Here is a 26,458-nt window from a genome sequence, read left to right on the forward strand (position 1 = left end):
TTATCGATACTCTCCTTTGTACGTACTGTATTTCTTCCGTCGATTTCATCGCTAGTGAAATCTTGTCATCCTTTGCTCTCTCCCCCTATTCTCGTTTCTTCGTCTTCTTTATACATGGCGTTTCTGAAATCGTAACACAATAAAAAAAAGGAGAAAGTAAGCAGAAAGTAAGAATAAAATTTTCTCACACAAAGCTTCGTTTCCGAGAAAATGAGAAGTTCCTTTATACGAAAAAATTCTCGACTTACTTTTACTCGAAGAATCGTTTCTTCTCCGATTGTACTCCGATCTTGGAAACACCCCCTGTATATTTGCGGCAATCTTCCATTTTATCTTCATCGTTGCTCTTGTCCTCGTTTCTTCGTTCCCCTATTCTTCCTCATTGCGCGTTTCATTGGCACTCTTATGTCCTATCATTTCTTCTTTGACTCTGTCTTCTACAACTTCATTTCCGCTTTCGTTTCCCCATCGCCTCTTGCATCTGTGATATCCATGTTTCTCAATTCTTGTCCTCTTCGTCGTCGTCTTCTGTTCTTATTTCTTCATTTTTTTTCTCTCTCTTCCTCGTTTCACAATTTTATCGATAGTTTGCCGCGATTTGAACAAAGAGACGGCATTGCTGTTTGAACTTTTCGGAAAAGGAGCGGCCCATTGTGTAAATCATCGGAAATGATCTCGGGAAAAGGGGTCAAGGGGAGTCCTGACACGAAGAAAATAGTCGGTATGTCCACTTTACCTGCGGCCTTCTGCTGAATCGACACGTAAACGACGGACACCACTTACGGTTATGTTGTGGGAAACCGGCGATAGCAGATAAATCCGACGATCTTTACGAGCTCCCACGAAAAGGGAAGCTGTTTTTCACCATCTTCCACTAAATTTTTGCTACACGTTTTAAAGTGCACGCTTGTACCTGGTATACGAGAAGAGTTAGTAAACGGTCATCGCATCGTGCGTATCCTTGGATATCGTCATCGTCGTAATATCATGGAATAATTTTGAAGAAAAATTCGATACCGATCAGATCGATAATTTTCCGATTAATGAGATCCGTATAATAACTTGATACAGAATGTGGTACAGAGAACTGCAGAGATTCGGGACATTTTGTGAAGAATGTTAAGCGAAAATGGCGCGAAAAATGTGTGTATTTGAATGTATAATAAATCATATCTCTGTACGATCGCTTAATGTAAGTTTGGAGAGGAAGCTTCAATAACGATTGTAGTATGAGTTATTTATTGAATTTACCATGAATTATTTCTAGTGTAACCGATAATGTCTCGCACGCAACGATATTACAATCACGTGACACTTGAAAAACTAGTAAATTTACGATCGATCGATAAATTAAAATTAGAAGAGACTCTGCTTAAAAGTAGGTACTAAAGGAATTAAAATACACGGGAGCTTCACGACATTTAATAACTCAATCATTAAGTTCTTCGATAAAGTTGATAAAACGTCGCACTATTAATCTTACCTGAAAGTCAACAGCGTTGATATTGAATTGCGGATTATTTTCAAGAAACTCCCTTACGTCCGGAACATTCCCATGGGCGACCAATTCGAAAAAGTGTTTCTCCAGTTCTTGCAAGTATGAAATCATCACGGCAGATTCCTGAAACGTCAATGAACCTGTCAGTGGCTCGTTAATATTACGATCGTAAGATCCTAAATTGAATTAAACTGGAAGAACGAGCTTTGTTTTATTTAATAAAAGGTACGAAATCTTCTATATTTTGTTAAAGGATGATCGAAAGGTAGATACAATTATTTAAAATAATTAATTATTTTATTAATTGTACGTTAAAGGAGCACCTATAACCTAATCTAAAGGGTAGAGTTAATATTTAAAAATACTCACCCTTGGTAAGTCACCTTGATTTACTTCCTGCGACATTCTGAGCACGGATCTACCTTAATTACGTTAGAGAAAATGATGTTCGTCACGTTTTACGTGAAACGAGTTTGATGTAGTTTAGCTTGACGTGTAAATTTCATACAGAACGAATGAACAAAGCAGCAACGATTTTAGAGAACTTCGTTGCGTTTCCTTCTTTTTCTCTTCGATTCAGACACGATTGCTTCGATCTACGGCCACTTTTTAAATTATATTTCAAGCTCGAGCAATGTCTAAGAGGATAAATTAACTATCGCCTTCTTAAACCTGCGTTTGGCTGTAGTTTATCAGACTCGAAAATCTAAAAATAAAATAGATATAGTTTAAAGTAATTTTATAAAGCGACGAAACGATCCTCCAACTATGCTATTATCTTTTACTATTTTCCTATTATCTTATCCATATTGACCAATATCTTTATAATTATAAACGACGCGTAATGCGTACGTAGATGTTTCGAACGAAATCAATTTAAGTCACAGCAAATCGGAAACGATTCAAGGTTGGAATTAGCGTTTCAACGATGCGCAAAGAGACGTAGGACTCTCATCCCCTATGAACGTTCGTCCAATTTTCTTTCAACCTTTTACGTTTATATAAAGATCCCTTAAACATTCAGCAATTTAAAATAGAAGAAAATAGATACATATTCCGTATATCTGAAGATCATTTCATTAATGAATACGTAAATCATGTTCCTTCGTTGTTCAATAACTTTATAAAATATCTGTCAATAATTAATTCTTAGGAAAGCAAAAAAAAAAAAAGATAAGAAGGTGAAAGACAATGATGGGACATTGGTTTCTGCTGTGTTTAATGATGTAATTCAATCTATCGATGGTGTATATACATAATTTATAATTTGTTTCCGCTACGTACAAATAATAATAATAATATTAATAATATAATAATAATAATAATAATATAATAATAATAATATTAATAATAATAATAATTACTATAATATATAATATATAAATTTCTGCAGATAACTTAGGCGTCGATGCAGTAACCTCTCTAGCGTGAAAATTAATCATCCTCAGCCAATTCCGGATAAATCGATGATGCTTGGAAAAATCGAATATGCGATATCTCACGCTAGGGATTCCTGTACATCGAGGGGAAGAGAAAATCGTTGTTTTGGGTTTATAGGTGGCGTTAAATGCAGCAATTCTATACGGGATACGATTAAAAAAAAGGTCGAGTTGAGGGAAACGCGGCGCTCGCAGAATTCTACAGAAGAAAAAGAAACTGGCGAACAGCGGACTATGTACAATGATTCTTTCTTTTTTCTACGCTTTTCTTCTTTTCTTTGAAGCGTTCCTAATCTGTTCTTCTTCGTCTTCTTCTTCTTCTTCTTCTTCGTCTTCTTCTTCTCTTCTAGGTCACTTGGGGAAAAGGTAACGGGGACGTAATACTTTTTTTCCGTTTTCTAGTTCTTTCTCTTTTTTCTCTAGCTTCTTCTGCTACTTTGCATACGTATACACAGGGCACCGAAAGCGCGATGAGAAAGCATCGATCGACGAACGAACGTCAACGTTTAGTCTCTATAAATAAATTGTTTCTAACATTAGAATGCCGCATTAGATGAATGAAAGTCGACGCTACTCTGGAGGCAAGATCGGGGGCGAGAAGCGATTAAAAGGTATAGCATGTTGCAACGAACATGAACGTGTCTCTGTGATTTGGCTGAATAATTTCAATCTTTGCCGGTAACTCGTTTAGATAGTATGTTTGTAATTTGCATAAACGGCATTGGAAATGTATCATAAATCATCTTATTCATTATTTCATTAACAAAATTTCATTATTATCCTAAAAGGATTCGTAGGTAAAAAATTGCGCACTTTATCCTTCTTTAAGTAGGCGTCTAATTAATTTTCGAAATATTCGAAGCACAAACGGGTGCCGAATTTTTAAACAGAATTATGTTACATCCTAAATATTCTAAGGCAAATAATTTACATCTTCGTAGCTTGATAAATGTTTTACGTAAATATTTTTTAGGAATAAATAATCAAGATTATACTTCTATAATTTTTAATAAAAAAAGTCTTAAAAATTTTGTACATGTACGATAATTTATACTTCCAATAGTCACAAAGAATAATTACACACACAGACAGAAAATGATCCTGTAAAATCCTCCGCTTTTTTCCAAATATTGAAAAATATTCAAATATTATTAAAACTTTGATCAAGACGTCAAGAAATAAATCACGAACATGATAAAACCTGTCCTGAAAATTTATGGGACGTATACGTATTTTACGAGAACGATAAAACGCAGAACCGTGAACACATAAAAATCAATTATTTCACAGAATACGTGGCACGAATGAACACAAATATTTTATCGCGCATTTCATGAAAAATGACAAACCATATTTTTACATAAGTTCAGCCAAATGCTTTTCACTCGCGTCACAAAGTACAAAACGGGGCATACTTTTCAAGTATTCCAAGCATCTCGTCGAACATCGACCCTCTCATCTTAACAAAAGTTTCATAAATAAATTTCAAACACGCACTATGTCCCTTTCGTTCGACTTATCGACGAATTCGTCGCAAGGTTTCATTCTAATCGGGTTTCGTAAAAGATCCATCTCATAATCCGAAAAACACGATTCGCGCGCAAAAGTAAAATTCGTCGAGAAAGAGAGAGACAGACAGACAGATAGACAGACAGATAGACAGAGAGAGAGAGAGAGAGAGAGAGAGAGAGAAAGAGACAGACAGAAAGCCAAAAATGAAGAAAATTACAATAATTATATTATATATTCGTATTATACACACACTATACCAAGAGCACAAGCTTCTTCTCTTCTAAAGCTTCGTTTCAACTCCATCCTCTCGATGATAATACCTAGTATACTACACGTTAATTCAATGAATGGAGGGGAGGTCACTGGCCAGAACAAACTTCATTTCTGCATGCATCTTCGACTTCCAGCTACGCGCACAGTCCACGCATCGAGTACATTTCTCGATGGAAAATGAATAAAAAAAGAAGACATCCAATCCTTTTAACAGAAAAGGACAAACGATCGTTTCGTTTGTTTATTCCATTATTAACAACCAGGATCTCTTCTTTTTACGGCGCAGGAACACGTGCGTAGACCTTTCACTTCGTCTCGTATTCGTCCATTCGTTCGTTTCTATCTTACTTTTATTATCATTTCGGTTCAACTTGGTTTTGAGACACACTGAATTTGTCGCTTCCTTTCGTAACATATGAGATTGTTTAACTCTCAACTATAGACTAAATGTAAGCTTTCATATCATTATCGCAATTTAGCATGGAATTTTAAATGCTTCAACACTCGATCATCTTCCACTCTAGGAAGCTTCGCCCTTTGTTTCCCTTAGTTTCATTTTTACGAAACATCGTGCGTTAAGCAAAATAATTACATTAAATTAATTCTAATTCAAAAGAGAGAGATTTAATAAATAAAACGTTAATCCATGTACCACTATATTGGTACATGGTAATATTATAAGCACCAACATCTGTAATTAAGGGTTAACGAATAGAATCCAAAAAGTAGTAGTTTTTTAGCTACATTATATTTTCGTATTCTACTTGTTGCAAACTCTCGTATATTTCAAGGAAGAAAGAGGAACAAATTCTTTGGGTTCCAAAACGAAGTACATCTGCAACTCCATTCCGATTCCACCTCAGTTCTTCCACATCGTTTTCCCCTGTACACGTGCATTCTTGTCAAGAGACCTCGAACGATCTTCCACATCCTTCGAAATCCTCCGTCGCCTGACTCCACGTGGGGCACTCGCGAACGCGTTTCGCAGTCCGTTCGACGAAAAAAGAAAGATAAAAACCGAGAAGAAATCCTCTCGATCGACCGCGTTTCACTGATACAGCATCCTCGATGGCGTGACGTACGAGGAGATCCAATAGAGGAAGGACGCATACCCAAGTATGCCTTCTTGCCCCGTTCTCGAGTCCTGCCTCACATCCGTGTACCTGAGGTCCTCTGCTTCCAGGAGCCTCCTTTCGAAAAACGTTCTCACAGCGCTCCACATTCGGTACGGAAGGAACGCGAAGTGAGCCAGTTCCTGGTTGTCTACGAACGCGTAACAAGAAGCGACCACATCGTTGACTAACACCGTTCCCTCCGTTGTTAAAGGAGCATAAATGCCTTCTTCGAGAACCAATCGATTGTCGATTACTTTGTCCCATCGTAGACGATGCTGAACCTCGTTTTCATTGACTGGGTCGCTTACCAGGATCTTGTCCCCTGGCTGAACTCTGCCAGCGAATACAGTGGATCTGCCTTCGACCGGGACCAGATGAGCTGGTGTCAGAGTGAGAACTCGACCAGATTCGGTGGTCAATTGGACGAATTGTCGCCTCTCGGAGAATGAACGGTCCAGGAAGGCTATTACTTCGCTGTACACGATGTCACCGTGCGAGTCCAGGGCTGCGATTCGCTCACCAAGTTGCACTTGATCCAGTCGCTTCGAGGAACCGTCCGCCGTTCGCACCAAGCTCCTGCCCGGGAAACAACCTCCGGATTTCGCCGCTGACGATGATTCTGAAAGAAGAGGGTGGTTGATTAGAAAGTGTGAGGTTTTTGGAAACGTTTCTGCCAAGATTTTTTATTGGTAAAACACTGTTAGTGTTTAATTTAGCGTATGCTTATTGGTTAATGCGATGAATGTGATGAATGAATGATGAATATATTTTTATTATATTTCACCGAAATACGAAAAAGAAGTGGGAAGGTTGCGACTAAAATTTCGCGTCGATAAATGGAGTTCTACTGTATATTGTTTATTATAGACATAAAAAATAAAAAATTATATTTCTTATGCTTAAATAACATCATTCTTAAAAAAGAATATTTAAAAAAGTCTTTTATAGTATAAAATATTATATAAAAGACTTTTATATTGGACAATCATTCTTCCTATATTTCAATCTTTTAATCGAATCTCCGTCGCCTGAATAAACTTGCGAGTCCTAATAGAACAGATGAAAGTCGATTCTTTTTTTGGGATGATCGAAAATTGAATTGTGCCAAGGAGATTAATGAAACTGAAGTATCGATTACTGCGATTTTGACGTCGAATTTGGGGTGATTCGATCGTCGAAACAGCATAGAAAAACCGAGCAACTTCCCATTTGGTCTTCCAGTGATCGTCACGCTGAATTCTAAAGCACGAATTCATACGATCATATTTCATTGAAAGTAACACGAGTTCAAAAAATTTCGATGAATTTTCTCTCCTATACAGCAATCGATACGATTATCTTTTATTTGAAAATATATAAATTTTATACGTTCAATGTATCGACATTGCTTTTGTATTCGTGTATTCTAACGATTAAAACAAAAAAGAAGAAAGAAAGAAAAATTGAAAGCGACGAAATTTTTCTCAATCTTCCCCTTCACGGAAGCTAAAAACCATAAAAAATCTTTTCCTATTGAATGCGTTGATCGTTCAACGCAATAGACGATACCCTGAATTGCAGCAAAGAACGTACACATACGCACAGCTATCAAATCGTAGACTACGAATCCATAAAAATTCCACCAAATTTTCCCTGCGTCTGACGTGAAAAACTATCTTCCCAGTCTACGTGGCTATTAGAGAGAGCGAAAGAAATATCAGAGGAGACGCATCGAATGATACCTCGTGGATAACAAGTCGTATCGACGTTGTCGCGGACAGAAATTTAAATTTAAATGAAGCCTGTCGTCGGTGGGTCGCAACAGCGCGATATAGAGAGCCACGTTCTCAGGGGAAATCGCGATTATTCCCGTCCAACAATTGTTATTACGAGGTACGACGGGGTAGTCGACAAGGGATGATTGCCACGAATTTCTCACGGTTAGTTTGTTACACATGAGGCGTTCTGAACCGTGTTCGATTCGTCTGGTCGACAACGGCGACACCGCAGTCCACGGATCCGATTACCTGATCAAACCGGACCGGATCCCTTCCGGTTCGAGGCCTTCAACCACCGATGAATTCCGACGTTTCGCGGCGGAAAATCGCCATCATGTCAGAGAACGTCGTTGCGTTTCGTTGATTCACTGTAAGAGAGCCAGAAGCAGGGAATCGAACGTTTTGAGAAACCAGTCTCGAACGGGATATTTGAAGATGGAAATTATTTGAAGGTGCTAAACGGTTCGAAGTTGAGGATTCAGGTAATCGGTAAAAACGTTGAAGTGGAAAATATAGAGCTAATAGAAAGTTTGAAGTTGAGAACGAAGAGTCGGTAGAAAGTCTGAAGTTGAGAATGAGGAATCGGTAGAAAGTCTGGAGTCGAACATGAAGAGTACGGTAGAGAATTTGAAGCTGAAAATTTGAAGTTAGCGAAGCTACAGCTGGCCGATCGTCCTTTTCAGCAATTAAAAAGCATGTTTTCATTCATAACTCAAGTGATAGTCGTCAGATTTTGTGCATGTGTGTATGTGTGAGACAACAATCTTTAGCTATCTTTGAAGGTTTTTCTTCTTATTTGACTCGACGATGTTTTCAAACTGTGTGTAAAATGTCTTTCTATTAAACACGGAATGCAACAAACCAGAATAACCAAGGAATAGGTTGATAAAATATTCAGTAAACGAAATTAAAGCACTGGAGGGGTTGAGTCTTCCACAGAAATGTTATTTTTCTTTTATTCGCAGATTTTCTTTATATATAGAAGTAAAGCAGAGGATGAATTCGAAGAGGTGGAAGCTTGTTCGTAGAATTATTCGACACATCGTTGCACAAGTGGGTTGAGCATGGAATTGATTGGAAGAAAGTTTAGGGGAGGAGATCGTGAGAAAGATGGAGAATATCGATTGCGTGAATTGTCGCCAAGGGATTGGGTAAGCTGATTAACCCTCGGACATCCGATGGGGTGAATATCACGCAGCTAATATCGAGTCAGATACGATTCGATAACAAGATCTTTTCCATACTTCAAGTTTTCTTAGATCAACCAATAGTAAAACATTGTAGTATAGTTTAAAATCAAGCTTAAAACATTTTGTATGAATTTCCAAGCCTTCGTGCGTTCGCACAATTACATGTTTTATTGATCCTTCCATTATAGTTTGACCAAGAATAATTTTCCATGAAAATTAAGCTCTACTACCCACCCTGAATGATTTTTCTCGAATTAACCGATTTCTATCTTTTCTTCTCTGTCTCTTCTTTCGACTGATCGAAAGTTCAACCACATCAGACTACAAAATCTAGCAGAACAGATATTTGGAGAATCTCGTAGAGAATCGTCTCGAGGTAAATCGGGCAAAGGGTCTTGGAAGGAAATCGATCGATCGATCGATCGATCTAGGAAGATGGATCAGAGAATGGAGCGAGGGCGTTGAAATCGTGATACGCGTGGCTCGCGTCCACAGACGATACCTGTTTCTCTTAACTGACCGTTCCCTTGGTCTCTCGAATATCGTTCTTTCGGCTCGTATCGATTTCGCAGCGATTGTTACGCTGGAATCTAATTTGAGCCGACAGGCAAGCCTAGATTTATTGACATTTATTTTGAAACTCGAGCCTCGGCCAAACCGACGAAACGAGCCTGCACCCCCGAATCCTCGTGTTTGGTCCTCTTTAACGTTCCTTTTCTACCCGCGGTGTATGTAGCTTATGAGAAATTTCGTCCAACCATTCTGTGAACGTTTCTCGCTCGTAACGAAAATTGACAACGTTGAATTATGCGATGGAAATATCTGGCCATTCTTTTTACCTTATCATCTTTACTTAAATCTAGTTGCACGCTGTCGATAAAAGAAATGAAGACAACGATGATAGGAAATGAACTGAAATATAAACTGGAAGAGGACCAATTATGTCAACCATGTAACGCCGGAGAAACAGAAAATAGAAAGGCATGTACCAGGCGACTGCACAGTGTGTAGAGAAATCAGACTAACCACATTGAGGAATAAGAAATGGACAGAAACAATAAAAACCGCAAAGCGCATATTGAAGCTAGCAAACTTCACAAAGGAAAGCACAAAGTCGAGAGATTCTTGCTTCTCCATAGAGAAGACTTCTCCAAAAACAACGACCAAAACTAAAATAAAATATCAAAGACTGACAGCATATGCTCGCACACAGCATTGTTTTTTTTTCTTTTTTTTTTTTATTTAATTCCTTACATTCTCAATTTGTCCAATTTGGACATTTGGAAGAATTTCGCACAGCATAGAAATATACGTGCAGATGCCTTAGCCCATATGTTTTACAATAACGAGACGAAATGAGCTAGAAGATATAAGTATAATAATTTATACGATATAATCTATATGATAAGTTAGGATATAGCTAGATATTTTGGATTTCTATAGATTCAGATTGACAATGAAATGAAGACTTAACTGTAAGGAATAGATCACGATAGAAATAAAATGTAACAAACGTGCACAGAAAAGATCGTAATAGGCAGAAGCCTCGATACTATAAAGAAATACAATACAGTACGATAGAATACAAATTTAATTTCACATCTTTACTGTTTCTTTTTTCATTTTTATTTATTTCTATCACAGTCGAACCTCTGTAACTCGAAAGCTTCTGTAAGACTACAATTTTCTTCGTTGCTTTCCGCTCCGTTGCGAAAACCATTGCAAGCTGCAATAAAACTTACTTCAACTCGAATTATTTGCCACATATCCATAGATGTATTCTTTTACCTCTGAAACTCCACTTTCGGATACTCGGATCTCTACGAATCCAAGTTTATCTCTATAAATCAAAGTTTACCTCTGTAAGTTGCAACTTCTATCGTCAGTGCTTCTGTAACTCGAAGTGTACTTATGCTGCGTCCACAAGATGTGAGAAATCGATCATCCTGCATTGTCTCCTTTCTCTTAACTGTTATGGTTGCCTCAAGTAACGGAAGACGACGCAGGCCGTACCTCTGGTTCTTCGCCTTTCGATCACGGGCTTATCCGTGGAAGCTAGTCGTTTTTCGTCAGTCGAGCGCACAATTGCCATCATCCTCCGGATCTTTTTCTTTTACCATTCGTTTTACCAACGTCAACTTTTGCATACGTGTGCGTTGAATAAAGCGAGTTTCAAGGGAAAGCTTAAAGTACTAACATTTTCTGGAAAAGTGAGCGTGACTGTGCCATTGTACGAAGCTTGCGCACGTCGAATTTTCGTTTGTGTTGTGTTATCTTTATTTATTTAACTCTTTCCTTGAGCTTCGAATTACCGAGGTTCGACCGTATCGGTTTCTCTTCTTGTTCTTCTATTTCTTTCTTTGATTCTTTTCAGGATTTGTGGATTTATCCAAATAAATAAATAGAATCAAGTAGAACAGAATATTTTGTAACGCGAATATTCCAAAGAATCGATATTATATGGAATCGCGCTCAATTAGTATTTCGATATGCTATTTTTAATTTCTAATTCCGTGAGGCAATCATGGTTTAAAGTTTAAAGAGCATATTTAAATACAGTTTAAACTTTACAAAATATATATTATGTATATGCTGTGTGTGAAACGCGTAAAAGAATTGTCGCGTTATTCTTTGTTATCCTCGATAGATAGGTCCTGGCATACAAGATATATTTCACTGCCTCTATCCTCGTAGAATAACTTCTTTCCCCGAGTGCGATCATTTTCTACAATACCTTGAAGATCTATACAAGTCGGTAAAACAGATAACTTCCTCTTGGCAGAGAGGTAAATGGCGCAGCAAGTAGATTTTCTTGCAGCAGTGGTGCTCTTCCATAAATAAACCAACCAAGCATCGATCAAAGTAAAAATGAAATATCATCGTACGCACGACGAATTGTTTATAATTTCTTCGTATAACAGATTTGATACCACAATTCACTGAAACAGCCATCGATTATCGAAAGGGATTCACGGTCCTATAAATATTTGTTTACAAAGTTTTAATAAATCTGTTTGCCCGCAGCTAATTCTCGCTTCTTATTTCCATTTCAAAATTGCGCATTCGCAGAAATAATACCTTGCATCGTAAATTGCAAGCTTTGATGCTTCTAGAAATTAATTACTAAACGGTTCCACGATCGTTCGTTCGTATATTCCATAAAACGCGGTGATATCTAGAGGACTGTAAATTGCGCGCGTGATTTAAAGAGATTTCAGGAGAAATTAGGTGCCGGAAACGATTACAAACGTATAACATGGTTAGGTGACTCGAACATTGGCTCGCCAACGTTATTTCTGCGTGACGAATGAAGTGACCGTGACAAGGCGGAACATCCAAACGCGTGTCTCCACTGGAATGTTGATTGATAGCGATAATACGATTTATCGGGCATCGATAGATAGATCTGGATCTCTCCGAACCAGCGAATACATTTTTGTTACATCGTTTCTCGAAAAAAAAATATTAGCAAGTGACACCGTATCATCGATATCTGCAATTTAATTTAATTTTACTCATTTACGAACGTAATTTGAAGAAACATAGTTTGAGTAAAAATTTGTCTCATCTACTGAATATTATAACAAGAATATTAAATATCGTATTTAAAAATGTCTGTGCAAATACCACTGATTCTTAAGTTTTCCTAAAGCGAGATAATAACTTCATATAACGATATTAGAAAATCTAATATTCGCCGGTCGAAACGTGGAAATAGAATGCAAGAGACTATGTTGTAGCACCGGTGGTTCTGACAAGCCAAATCGTTTTTGCCCCTGGTAATTGAAATTTACGCGGAACTTAATCGAAGCCGCCGAATTAAAGGAGCGTAACGACAAATTACACGAGAGCGTCGACTGCAGCTTCTCGGCAGATTGCCTTTATCGATCAATAACTTCCTCTTCATTCTTATCGATAAATACCTACATTTAAAATACTTAGGATATTTCAACGTGAAGAACGTTTTTCAAATGCGATTTATTTCTTTAAAAGTTAATGGAAATTCAGCAGCGGTGTTTTAAAAATATTTCAAATATTACAAATTTAGAATATATTGCATCGAAACCCGATGTAATTTAATTGTTTTTTAAGTAGTTCATTTCTCTAAAAATTACATGAAATCTAAAGTACTTTTGAAATATCTAAATTTGAGACGTGTGTGCAAAAATTCGGTACATCTTTCTAGAAATTATCCAACATCTAAGATAAAAGAAAAAGGAAAAAGAAGAGAAAAGAACTTTCTTTATAATAGATCTAATTAATTAATTTTATGTTTGAAGTAATTTTTCTAACTGAAAAATGATTTAGTTAACAAGGCCATCTAATTAGAGAAAATAATGAATAAAGAATACTAACCAGACTTGACAGAACAGTGAATGTGGGACCTAGACTCGTAGTAGACCCAGTCGAAACCAGCTTCGACAGCGAGCCTCGCCAACATTCCGTATTTCGAGCGATCCCGATCGCTCGTCGTCACGTCGACGGCACGTCCCTCGTAATGCAGCGAATCCGTCGCGTGTTTTCCCTCCTCGTCCCAACCCTCTGTCACCCTTAACTTCACTCCCGGCCACTGGTTCATTACCGAGATAGCCAGGGTGTTCAGCTTCTCCTTACACCTCTGTAACAAAACGCATCCTCGGGTTACTCGATTGATAATTTGCAACATTTAGTAACTCAACCGTAAGTGTGCAATGATGGTGGCATTAGGATAATGAATAAAGATATTAGGGAATTGAGAATCCTAACAAACCATAAATAATTTAAAGATATTCGACGCAACAAAAATGAAGAAGAAACACTCTTCCTTTCTTTCCATGAACCTAATCCTCTCTAGAAATCCAACACAAATTGAATAAATCCAGAATTCTACTACATTATTGCTTGCAAAAGCATAAGAAATATCGTTAATCTCTATTATTAATAATAGAATTTGAATATTTCTATGAATAATAGAATTCCTATGTCTATCGTTTGTTATTTCCACCATCAATGATTGATTAAAGACGGACTTCAGGTTCATAATATTAGATCGTCCCAAAATTTTGGGTCTGTTTCAATAGAACGAAATGTATCATACATAATTCAATAAAAAGAATATAAAACAAAAAATGTTGTGCGACTATTGTTTCCTTATAAAACGAAAGAAACTTTAGGGACAATCTAATATATTGATACAACCGTGGAATAATTTCTTTTCCTTATCGCGCCCACATTTCCCGTCAAAATTACAGAGAAAACCGATGACTCTGAAAATCCTCTGGACCTATCTCGTATTTAAGGCACCCTCTCGCGCGAGACCAATCCCTCGACTTCGTCTTCCATCCGTGAAACGCAAACAACGGCCTTTTTCTCCTCTTTTCATCTCCGTACACAGTGAACCACGCTGGACCCTCCTTTCGAGCTAGTTTTTCCTTCACAGTTCCGCTTAACGCGATTTTCCTTACAGGCGCGTCTGGACGAGGATTTACGCGATTTCACGCGGATGCACGCGGAAAAAGGCGTCGCGCCGCGTGCAACCGCTCGGTCAGGTAAACGAACGGCCCCTGGAACGAGTGTAGAACGGGAAACGAATACGTGTGTTGGCCGGACACCAGGATTTTAAGGGTCGTGTCCGTGGCGAATTAGCAGGCAAACAGGAGTATAAATACGATCGGTATCGAGGATCATTCAGTCACAGCGATCCTCTTCTTTTCTTATTCTTCTTCTTTTTTTCTCTCGTTCGCGACTTAAGAGCAGAAGACATCCTTCTCTATGCTTTCTGTATTCTGGTTGTATACCTGAATGACAGGAGGAGAAGCATTGATGGTCAATGGAACGCGCGAGAAAGTGTGCTCGAGGATACCAGTGACTTTAGGTTATGGGAAACCATGGAGCTTCCGGTAAACCCTGTTTAATTCACGTAGCCAACTACAGGGGCTGTTTTCGGTTTATTGTGTGATATAAGTAAGTTATCCCTGGCTTGTAGCGAGTACATTAATCAAGAGTTAGGGTGTAGAAATTTATGCGTTTATGGGAAATTTGGGAAGCTATGGGGGATCCAAGTGAATCTTGTTTAATTTAACAATTCTTGTAGGCAACCACGAGGCTTGTGTCTAGCTTATTTCGCATGTAAATTGCACATAAATCAATTATTCATGGCTGTGGCGGGTAGATTAATTAAGTGTAGAAGTTTATGCATTTATCAGACATCTGGCAAGCTACGGGGATTCGAGAAAATTGTTGTTTAATTTAATAATCTTGGTAGACAACTACAGGTACCATTTTTGGTTTGTTCTACAACATAAGGTTCAGCGAGTGGTTTAATTAAGAATTAGAACACAGAGATTCATGCACTTGTGGGAAATGTAAGAAGTTTGTAAGACTCGAGGAAAACTAATTTAAATTCTTCAACTGCTGTAGACTCTTAGTCACTTTATCCATATTATTTCTTACTGTACCTAAAGTATTCAATATTTTCTATTTGTTCCATCATTAATTAAAAACTGAGATCTCATAACATGCAACAAGTATAATCAGATATGTAAACTTTACAGATCTTTATTCATCTATGAGAAATTTATAATGTATGTAATACACAAAAATATATAAAACACCCAAAGAAAAGTACCTTTAATAAACGAAACGAACCTCTGGCTGAATTCCATGTCTTGTATTAACACAAATATGAATTTGTATCTGTAAAAATCCGCTGACAACATACTGTTCGTGCGGTATAAAGTTCGAGCTTCTGAATTTTGCGACGTTGAATCTCGAATAGTCCTCTCCCTTGCTATATACATCGAAACTTCAAAATCCTGCATCAAACTGTCCCCACGCAAAGATCATTAACCGAGAGCAGCGAAAGAATTCTTCTCGTTGAATCGGTTCCGCCACGGAGAAAAGGATTTAAGGATAGCTATTGAGCCAGTGCACGATATCTCGTGACATGTTTGGCGCGACGCTTGGCACGGCACCAGGCGTGCAGCTCCGTTTCATTGAGAGAGGCGGACCGCGTGTGTGCCGCTTAATTGAAATTCATCCGACAGCCGATGGGCGTGCGATTCGCTTGTGGCGATCGCGTGCACGTGGCCGTGACACTGTGCCGCGAGAGCAACGAGCCCGCTTTTCACCCGCGAGACGAAAAAGGGGAGGAAAAGGGAGGTCGAGCAGCACGAAACGAAGAAGAAGGCGGGACCGGTCCCTCGAGCTGTCGTGCACCGCTCAATAGGGGCTAATTGCCGCAAGGAGAGCTGCAAATTCGCGGTATTGTAAGGTTCGTCTCGTTTTCGTGCCCCGCTGTCGAACCGGGTATTGTCGGTCGCCTCTCGCGTCTTCTTAAACCATCGTTTCAACGGCACGACTTGAGTTCCGATGCAACTGGCGTCGCATGCATTTCCACACGAATTTTGGCATACGTAGGGTGGAGTATGTGCGACGACGAGAAGGATTTCCAGGGTTCTGCATTGAAATTCTAATGGCGAAACTTTTGCTTCGGGATCGGACCTTTAGTTTGCAAGTGGAACTTTGGCAATGTAATAAAATTTCTGGCGTCAGAATAGAATAGATATCGGATGTCGGGTTATTCTGTGCGAAGGTGAGAAGAGGTGAAGGGCTTTGTACTGAAGTTTTAATGGAATCTAAAATTGAAAAGATTTTAATTTGGAAAATAAATTTTGTAAATTCATTCAATTATTTGAATATCAGCGATATTAACTCTTTACAGTGCAATAAAATGACAAAGGATTCTTGGTTTCCTGCCGTCAGAATAAGATAAAATAGGATAGAATAGAATTGGATATAGAGAGGCGTGAAGATAATTTTGCGTTGAAATTTTAATTGAATTTAAAATTAAAAAGTTTTAATGTTTTTAATTAAACCTTGCAAATTCATGAATACACGGGATTTATAGCTTTTTACAGCGTAATAAAATGTCTCACGGAATTCTTGCTTTCGTGATATTGGAGATAAAAGATATACGTTTTCCACCTTTTATGGTAGATAGGAATTAAAAATATAAGAATTGTGTATGACGATGTTTAAGATGTGAAACTTGTAATACTATATCTGATGGTTTGTCTGAGCCTTTCTCAGGATATGTTAGAGGAGTTGAACAAAACATGTGTCTAAGTAGTACTATTATAATATGTAGATGAGTAGATCAGATTGTTTATGTACGTAAAAGAATATTTTAAAAAATTGCTAAAAAATAAATGTTAAATGCCTATATAAATGTTATAATACCTAGTTATATTATGTACAGTAAATTCTTATTCCTTAGGGCAAAATTTCTTATACATTTCTTAACATGAATATCAGATTTTCATCAAAGAATGTATTATTACAATTACAAATATCTAAGAACATCATTCGATAGAAAATTCCGGCTTTAACTGAACGAGAAAATAAAAGTAAAAGTAACTGAACTTAACATTTCACGAATCGATAAGTATATATGCACCGTTTGAAATATTTTTCACAATCGTAGCTTTGAATTACCTTTATAATTCTTTTAAATTTCTCCGTTTTATTTTTCCGCTTACCAACAGATCGAACAAAATGATTGGCCATATGTTGCAATAAAATGCGTCTCCGAATAATCGCGCACTCATCGCGGGATAATCGGCACAAGGGGAAGCCCATTGTTATCGAATACTCATGGGTGCGATCTGTCACCGTGAATCGCCGTTTCGAGGGCGCGGCCCAAGTTTCGAAAATTACCTTTGTTCCCATAGTTATCCACGATTTCCATTGAATCTGCGTATGGAAGGAAGTTCCTCGTAGTGGAACCCGCGCAAATTTACACAACGAAGAAGTGCACAGGGCAAACACAATGTGTTTTCATACCGATGATTTATCGCTTCCGAAGAAAGCGCGTGTTTGAACGGACGTTAATAATTTGCACGGCCAACAGTGTGTACTATGTTAGAGCACATTGTCAAATAGACAGGGAAACATTAGACTTGAGAAAGAGTAAAAGAGTCAATGCTCGGGCTCGCATGGAAATATTTTACGTGTCTGTTTTGTCTGGTAATTTACTGTGTGGATACTGCATAATATTAGGATTTGTGACAATTTATATGTTGCTATTAAATTTTTATTTTAACCCTAGGACGCTATCATGAATTCAATTTCTCTCATATGCATACTTATTTTGATACTACCGTACCCCATAATAAATGCTGTTACCGTGTTATTTGTAATTCCTGCAAACGGTAACTTTCCTATCTATCGAATAACATTGAATATCGAAATAATAAAGCAACTACGTTTCTTTAACTTTATTGATTTTTAATCCAAAGAAAATGTACTAAGGGTGGAATTTCATTTGTGATAAAATGTCCCAATGTGTCTTTTTTCGACGTTAACTTCTAAAGATTAAGCAGAGTAGCTTCAAAACTACTATTGTCGCTAAGACTGTTTATGCGAAATTATAATACGAAAAATATTAAAACAGATATGTATATACAGAAATAAGAAGGGAAAGCTCAACAAGCGTCAAAGTTACGCGATTAAACAACGAATATCGGAAAGTCTTCTTTGGTTCAGACGAGGCTACGAAAAATCGTATCAACGACGCGTTAATTAAAAATACTTTAATCGTATTTTTGATCGTTGACCCGAGTCAAGAATCACGATTCGTTTCAAGGAATATTTCGCGCACGCTCTTTGTGATCGCTATTCTTTCTCTCCCTTCCTTCTTTTTTTTCTTTTATTTTTTTAAGCCTCCTCTTCACCCCCGTGTCTGCCTCCCTTCCGCCCTTGTGCCCCTAATGGATTACGGACCAGGCCATTTTTCAGCCGAAATGGATTTTCATAAGGGCCGACATTCTCGGCTTTGGCCGACCGCGTGCATTCTCTACCATTCTCCGTTTCACTCTATCTCCGGTCTGCCAAAATGTTTGTAAATAGATGTAAAGTCTGGGAGGGGCTCAGGGGATTCCCCGCTGGGTGAACAAGGCACCCTATGGTGCGCCACGGCCGGTACATTTCTCGGCCTCTTCACCATTCTTCCCGGCCACCTTTTGTATTTTCTATCACCTCCTTCTACTTTTTCGCTCTTCCTTCCTCCCTTCTTCGTGCTCTTTCTCCATCCTCCCACTCGTTTCTCTTGCCGCTTCTATGCCCCTTCTGTTTTTCTCCTTTTAATCTTTCCTCGTGCTCTTATTGGTTATTAGTCATCTTAGTACTCTTTCGAAGTTTCATTTGCATTTGATTCTCGATCAGGTACACGCTATTCAAAGATATTCGGATTGTCGCTTATTTTTCACAAGACATATGTTAACGACGAAACTGCAAGTCAAAACGTAACCGGCTTGGTTCTCCATAATCACAGTGGTTACGCGTAATAATTATTGTTTATCGATTATTATTGAAAAGTAGCATTTGACATTTTACGTAAGACACGTATTACGCGAATGAAACGACCTGATTTATAATAAAGTAACCGGGAAATAAAAGCAGCGAAACACGTTCAATCTGCGTCGAATATTATCACATGTTTTAATATTTGTAGTCGGCGGCCACTTATCGCTTTATTATCGGTGTCGTACTTCTTTTATTTCCTTCTTGTCACATAGTTTGTTCGTTGGAAAGTTAAATAACGCGAGTTGTATCAAAATAGAAGTTTCGATCATTTCGATGTAAGATTAAACAATAAAATAGAAACCAAGGTATCCAGGCGTCCGCGCGTCGCCAGACGAAACACGATCTCGCCGAAATTGGTTTGCGAAAGGTTAGTGAAAGTGCAGAGCAACTTGTCTCGAAGCCTGAAAAATCAGCGGAGCGTGAATGGACACGTATCGACGCGTAGCTCCTCCTCGATGGCGATACGCGCGTGACACCTCACGATATTACAATCCGATCGTCGACGACGCGTGAAACACGGCCGCCGACAGGTTTACGCGAAAATTTTCCACACCGCCAAGGAGAGGAAGAAAAAGAGGAAGAAGAAGAAGAAACTCGAACGACTAGCGAGTGGAGGAACGTTACGAAAGGCGAATAAAAGACAAAAAGCAAACCAGTTTTCGGTGGATGATGGATACGACAGGGATAATGTCTTCCAGCTCGAGCAACCCATCTCTGCCTCGTCTCTCACCTCGATACCCGTTAATTATCGAGCGTCTATCACTTACACCTGGTTTACATGCATCGTATCTTATCTCGTACGACCGAGCGGCCGTGTTAATTCCACGACCAGCTGCTACGTGGTTAACCAACTCGAGTTAGTCAAGCAATTTCAATTCCGTATTTCCGAACAGCGTGATTCGCATTAGATTCTTACTTTAACTTTTACTTTTCATTTCTACGATGGTTCTCGCGGAATTGGTTAGAGAAGAGATATCGCTTGGTTATATCAGTGATATTTTACTGCGTCGTCAGCCGGAGAAAAATGTTAATTCCGTATACGCCAAGTTTTTATCGGCGAATTATGAGTTTACTGTCTGCTCCGTTTCATACCACCGCTTTATACTGCTCTTCGAGGAGCTCTTTATTACCTTTTATGGCTTGGCATCAGATACGTTATTAGTTATCGTGACGTGTTTCAAGTATCATTTTCATCCGACAGAATAAATCAAAGTATTCTCCTTTATTTGGTCATTTTGACCATCGAGGAATTAAGTAAAATGTTTCTGACGCTGTTGTCACTTCTTATGGAATTATAAAGAAATACACGAAAAGAAATTGGTTGGTTGATATTTTTCTGCAGCAAATGCACGATTCGCAAGAATTTGTAAGAAATTGAACGACCCACTGGCGAATTCGAAAATTATTATTCGTGGATTTTAGAACTTTGAAAGAGAGACAAGTACTTAGGAGAAACGTTTCTAGTGTTTTTAGCGTTAAATGTCGAGTTGAAAATCGCAGTGGCCTGATTTCGTTTCGACAATTCGAATTCAGCCGCGTATTTCAATTCTTAAACGTATCGCTCCTTGCTCGAATCTTCTTTCCTGCCATTCCTCGGAATCGCTGGAAGCAGAGGTGAGAAGGTCAAGGAAAGGCGCAAAGAATAAAGAAGACGAAGAAGAACACAGATAGTGAACGAATGAAGGGTAGAGAGAAGAGAAGGGAAAAGATGGGCCAGGTTTGGGTCTGAAAAGGGGGTTGGGTCCCGAGATGAACGAAGATGGTGAACTCGGCTCCATCTCAGTATCCAGACTCTGGGCCCCGCCCCCGCCGGTTCTCTTCTCCAGTCCTTCTCCACCTCCAGGCCCGTTTCTCAGCTTCACCTTCGTGTCCAGACCAACCTTTTATTCCGTTCTTCTTGTTTCAGTGCCTCGTACACGTTCCGCTCTTCTCTCCCGCTTACGTTCCCATCTCTCCCAGTCTCTTGGTCCTCTCGTGGTCGATTTCTTTTCGTGGTCCTCCCCACCAGGCGGCGTTTCGTTCGTCACCTCCTCCACCTCTTCTTCCAAAGCTCTCTTCACAGCATGATTCGAGGCCCCGAAAAAAGAGAGAGTAGCGGCCACAGACTGCTTCTTCTACTCTTTGCTCTCGATATTCCATTCACTAGAGACGAACCGCCCAGGCGTCAGCTGATCTCCGGTCAGGAAGTCACTTCCGCTTCGCTGGAAACGGATCCCTCGACACCTCCGACTTCGTCTCACCAAGCTCGGCCAAGAGCGCTCCTTTATCGGTTCGCTGATCATCGGGAATTCGAATTCTCAGACAGTGAGATGTCCCGGATGATTCTTTTATGGGGCTTTAAACGACCCCCCTCCCCTCACTCCGCTACTCAGAAACGCCGACTCGAGCGTAAAACGTCATTTTCTTCTTCTCTTCCTCCCTCCTCCTCTCCACACTCTCTTGCTTCCTGAAGATTTTGCCGAGCAGATTTTGCGCCATGTCGTTCTTTCGATCGTTCTTCACGAATACCAGAGGGTTTTTAGTTCGCTTTGATATCGTAAAAGACAAGTAGGGGTTCCGTATAGAATTTCTGGTTTAATTCTGATACGGAAGAGAAGCAAGAGTTGGGTGGTACAGACGTCGTTCGAATAATTTCAAACGTCAGGAATAAAAAACGACGAGTTACATTTTTCCTAGGATAAAATAATTTCAAAATTCCATACACTTTTAACCCGTCGCGTATTTCTAAATCTACCTTTGTATTTGCTTCTGGGGCTGAATATCGTGCGTATATATCTGCTGGCGGATAAAAGAAAGTTTAGCATTGATAACGCTATGAATTTTACTAGCTTTTGTGCTAACAATGTTTTATTACATGGATAACAGTCATCAGATTCTGTGATATATACTACATTCATTGCTCTTATTGCACATAAATCCATTTTGTGAAATTCTGGTATCTTATTATACTTTATAAACTCTTTTTTTCTTATCTTTTTTTATCTTTATAACTAACCGCTTGCTTTCTCCTGCTCAACTACATCAACAGTAGCTCTTCAATTACAATCACTGATATATCATCTTCTGATAGTATGCCAATAGCAATATCTTCACTGTCGGTTTCTTTTGTCTCCTTATTTTTAAATAGACGTTTTTAAATGTTGAATCAAGCATGGCAGACACGAGGTTGATCGATCTGAACGATTGGTAATGCACGCGTTGGAGGACAATGGCCCAGGGCCCAAAGAGATGACACGGCAACAATGGGGCCCGTGTTTTGAAGAAGACTCGCGCGAGCTCTGTCAAGTGTTTGTCGAGCTCTCTAGATGGTACCAGGTGAAGAGCAAGAGCCTTCGCTCCTGGACGACCTATCTCACGCTTCTTCATCTTCATCCCGCCACCCTCTCGGCTCTTTCCACCTCGGCTGCGCACGATTACCAGTACTTCAACAAGCATCGAACGGCAAATAACCGACAACTTCCACTTTTTATCGATTGTTTCTTCTGTTTTCTTACGCGGTAAATTAAGAATTTCGACTTTGAGTCGACAGTTCTTTTTACGAATTCGTTCAGAGATTGCTTGGTAAAGGAAGAATTTCGTGTTTACGTTAACAAGTTCTTCCGCTCCTTCGTTTAGAATTCGTTCGGCGAATCGAGAATGTTGACTTCGAGTCGAAAGTTCTGTTTCATTAATTCGCCATTAATTAACAGATCGTTTGATGAACTGGAAATTTTGAATCTGAATCGATAATTTCTTGTGTCTCGATGAACCATAAACTTCAATTTTCTTTCTTTCCGGAAACTGAAAAATCCGGCTACAAATCGATAGCTTCTTTCGTTCTACCGTTTACAAGTTGCTCGATGAACTAAGGTCTTCAACTTCGTATCTTCGCTTATGGCCATGAAAGATGCCCGTAGCCATGATCTCGATCGATCACAACAATTTTTGCGGTCACTGGCGGCAACTTCGAATTAAATTTCGGACAACGAGACGACCATACTTCCTGGAAGCCTACAGAATGCGAACTTCGATCTTCGTATGGAATTTTCGAGACCCGTGGACAGTCTCGAATCTCGTCGACGTCCTCCAGGCTTAGGTTACATCCTTGTTGCATACCTGCACGGCTACACAATCGTGGAAGATTGGACGTAACGCGGGACCATCGATTGATCAGCGGATAAATAATTCATGGCAGATTCCTAACGAGAAGAACTTTGAACTTCCGACGCGTTCCAACTTGATCGATGTCAATGTCAGCATTCTTATGGCGGACATGTTGTGTGGGGATATGGTTAGGCTGCTCTTAGCTGATGGATATTTTCTCAAAGTCAGAGAAGTACCAATTACTAATTATTAATTATTAATTACGAGGTTGGTACGTGTGAGATGTTGTTTCTCAGAAGATCCAATTTGATGGGGTAATATAAATGAACTATTCCGAGCTATTGACTGCTGATTAAAAATTAAACAAGAATATCACGAGAAGATTTTTAGCTATCGCGAATAATTACAACAATCGTCTGATTAAAATTTGCGGAAATCATATGAACATGAAATCGTCAAAAAGATTACAGCTACCTCCTCCTTATAAATAGTAAGTGAGAAATTCCATTTCAAGAATTCGTGAGTTCTACCTACAAATTGTTCTTCCTTTTGCGTTGCGATAGTTACTACGATGGAAGCAATAACACGTGATTGCAGTGGATTATCATCAAAGTTACAACGACTGTAGCGGATCGAACACACTTTTGCATAGCAGACGAGATGAAAGTTCGCAAAAGCTCGTTGTTCACCGCCGAGCAAATTTCTCCAATCGATACCAAAAACTCATTCACTGACTAATTAGTTTAACGATACTCTATAACCAATCACACTATATACATTTTACGTATCATCGCATGTCACGTGCAATTTTGCATTTTCAGAAATCCCATAAACGCATGAACCTGCATCTCTGCACCTCTTTTTACCCAACCCTACCTAACGCATACCGAACTAACATTTTAAGTTACCACCCTAAGACACCGCTCTAACTTCCCAACTACCCCACTTCCTCAGCTACCCTAACTTCTCAGCCACCCCAAAGCCTTTTCCAACACCATCGTCTCTCTAATTTCTAGCCTAGTCCGAGGAGCGTTTTTCCTGGAAGCGGCTTGGTGGATCGAACGATCGTACGCGATCCAAGTTACCTCGAACCTGTCCCGTGGAACCGATCGCGGGCCGTGGTACTCGTTGTCCCGGTCAGCTCGGGTTACATCCTTATTACATACCTGCACGGTAGACACGATCACGGGCACGGACCAGTCGAGGTGGTGGAAAGAAGATCGAAGTCGACGGGCTGCGAGGCCCTTTTGTCTGTGGGAACGGATTACCGTTCGCTCGAGTTAGAGTCACCGCGTTCGGGACGATCGACCGCGTACTATACGAAGAAAGAGAGAGACTCTGAACTCTTCTGAAGTCTACGTGAAAGTAGAAAAAGAAAAGAGAGAGAGGGTGAAGAGGGACGTGTTGTTTTCGCCCTGAGGCCACATCACGCCCGTCGTCGACAGAAACTACGACGAACGCGACCGCGGGTGATGAAGCCTCGAACCGCGCGATCGGTGCACGCCTCGTCGCGTCCACTGACTCGTCACTCAATCTTCTCAGCTCCTTCCTCCTTCCTCCGCTTTCCTTTTCATTTATTTCTCGCATTAGGCGTCGCTTCTTGCACCACCCTCTCCCTACGCTGTATCCTTTTTTATTCGGCTCGAAGATGTTTCTCTTGATAGGTATCGTAGGGATCGGTCGAAAGCCATACCGATGAAGCTGGCAAATTGAAATGCAGAGAAACGACAATTACCGGCACTGTGTTTCTAAATTTCTCACGGAACTTCTGACTGTTTACTATGCTTACCTCTTTACGCTAGATTCTTGAAAATAAATTGCCTGCTGTTTCAAATAATTGTCAATTAATTATAGCGTACTGCAGCGTCGTAATTATTTATCGTTCTAGTCGACGCACGTATGGTAAGTCGTATAACGATAATAAACGAATAAAAATCAATAATAAAATTGGACAACGCACGACGTGTTGGGTTACAGTCTCGAGTGGCGTTCTGTCTAAGCGATTCGCACCTACTTCCACGTTCTATATGTTCTTCAAATAACCAGGACGAGATACTATTTCGAGATTCCAAACAATCCGTACTCCGTAAATGCATTAACACGGCTATTTACGGTAGCGGTTATTCTATTTATCGAGTCCATTAATTGTCAACGAAACCCTCCAATTACGTGAAGCATTCTAAAAACGTCTCCAACGTTCCACTCGTCACTCGGCCACTCGCGCGAAGAAGAGGAGAGAGAAGGCTTTTACACTTCGTTCCTCGAGTGTGTGTGCATCCTCGAAATACTTTCACCGTCACCTAAAATGCTGGATGTGGAAAGAAAAGAAAGAAGCGAAACAAAAGGGCTGAGCGTCGAGAAATTGCCGTCAAGTAGAATACACTTCCAGAGAACAACTACTCGATGCTGGAATATTCTATTCCAAACAGAACACGGAAGAAACGTCCAGCAAAGCAATAAACTCGAAACAAGAGAACACAAGAAGACCATTAAAGGCGAAACACATCTTTCGCATTCCGGCGAAGAAAGCCGCTGATATTATTGACACACGTAACGGCATTGTGCGAGGCAAAGGTCAGAAATATCCAGATGATCAATTATTCTTCTTATCATAAAACTTTGTTAAAATATCGATGAATCGACTCGTAAACCGTAGCTTGAAAGTTTATTAAACGTGAATTTTAGCGTAGCTTTAATCGCAAACTAAATAAGTAACGTTCATGGAGGGAAAGTTATTTTTAATTTATTTTCATTCACTCGATGCCTAAAACGGATTATTTTCGCAAGATCTGATCAAAGAGAAGAACGATTCGCTGGTGCGAATGTAAAAATCCAAAAAGTTTCATATAAAATCAACGGGATGACTGATTAAACGATTGATACTAAGCATAAAACAGAGAAAAGACCGCAAGTAAAATAGCTATAAAATAGTGTAATAACTGTAAAATAATTACATACTTAACAAAACAGTAGCTGTGACAATGACAAAGAAAAAAATAATTGCAAATTTCCCCTCTTAATAAATTTTTAATCGAATTACATTCCATCGAGGAGAAGCAAGTGTCCGGATACTCTCAAGACCTTTTAGCGGCAGTATACACGACGAGCTTTTAAGTTAAGGACACGAAACGTCCTACGCCTTTCACCTGGCCCGTGAGAGTTATTTAAAAGCCGACTTTTTTTCTCGGCTTCCCTCGCTTTTTCAATGGAGAAAGCTGTTGAAACGCGTACATCCGAGTTTTATGGG

The 26,458-nt window shown here is 39.3% G+C and overlaps 1 protein-coding gene across 4 annotated transcripts in view; it reads right to left on the minus strand.

Moving 5' to 3' along the window:
* Positions 1–3,932: 3,932 nt before the first annotated feature.
* Positions 3,933–26,458, minus strand: part of LOC126923895 (sonic hedgehog protein) — an 84,497-nt gene continuing 61,971 nt past the window's right edge. For all 4 annotated transcript variants that reach the window (XM_050737831.1, XM_050737830.1, XM_050737828.1 and 1 more), the window contains 2 exons: positions 13,141–13,402; positions 3,933–6,456 (listed from right to left, as the gene is read on the minus strand). In XM_050737831.1, coding sequence (XP_050593788.1) covers positions 5,771–6,456; positions 13,141–13,402 — 948 coding nt within the window. In that variant the 3' untranslated portion in view covers positions 3,933–5,770. The remainder of the gene's footprint in view (positions 6,457–13,140; positions 13,403–26,458) is intronic.

Source organism: Bombus affinis, chromosome 14, assembly GCF_024516045.1.
Source record: "Bombus affinis isolate iyBomAffi1 chromosome 14, iyBomAffi1.2, whole genome shotgun sequence".
NCBI lineage: Eukaryota > Metazoa > Arthropoda > Insecta > Hymenoptera > Apidae > Bombus > Bombus affinis.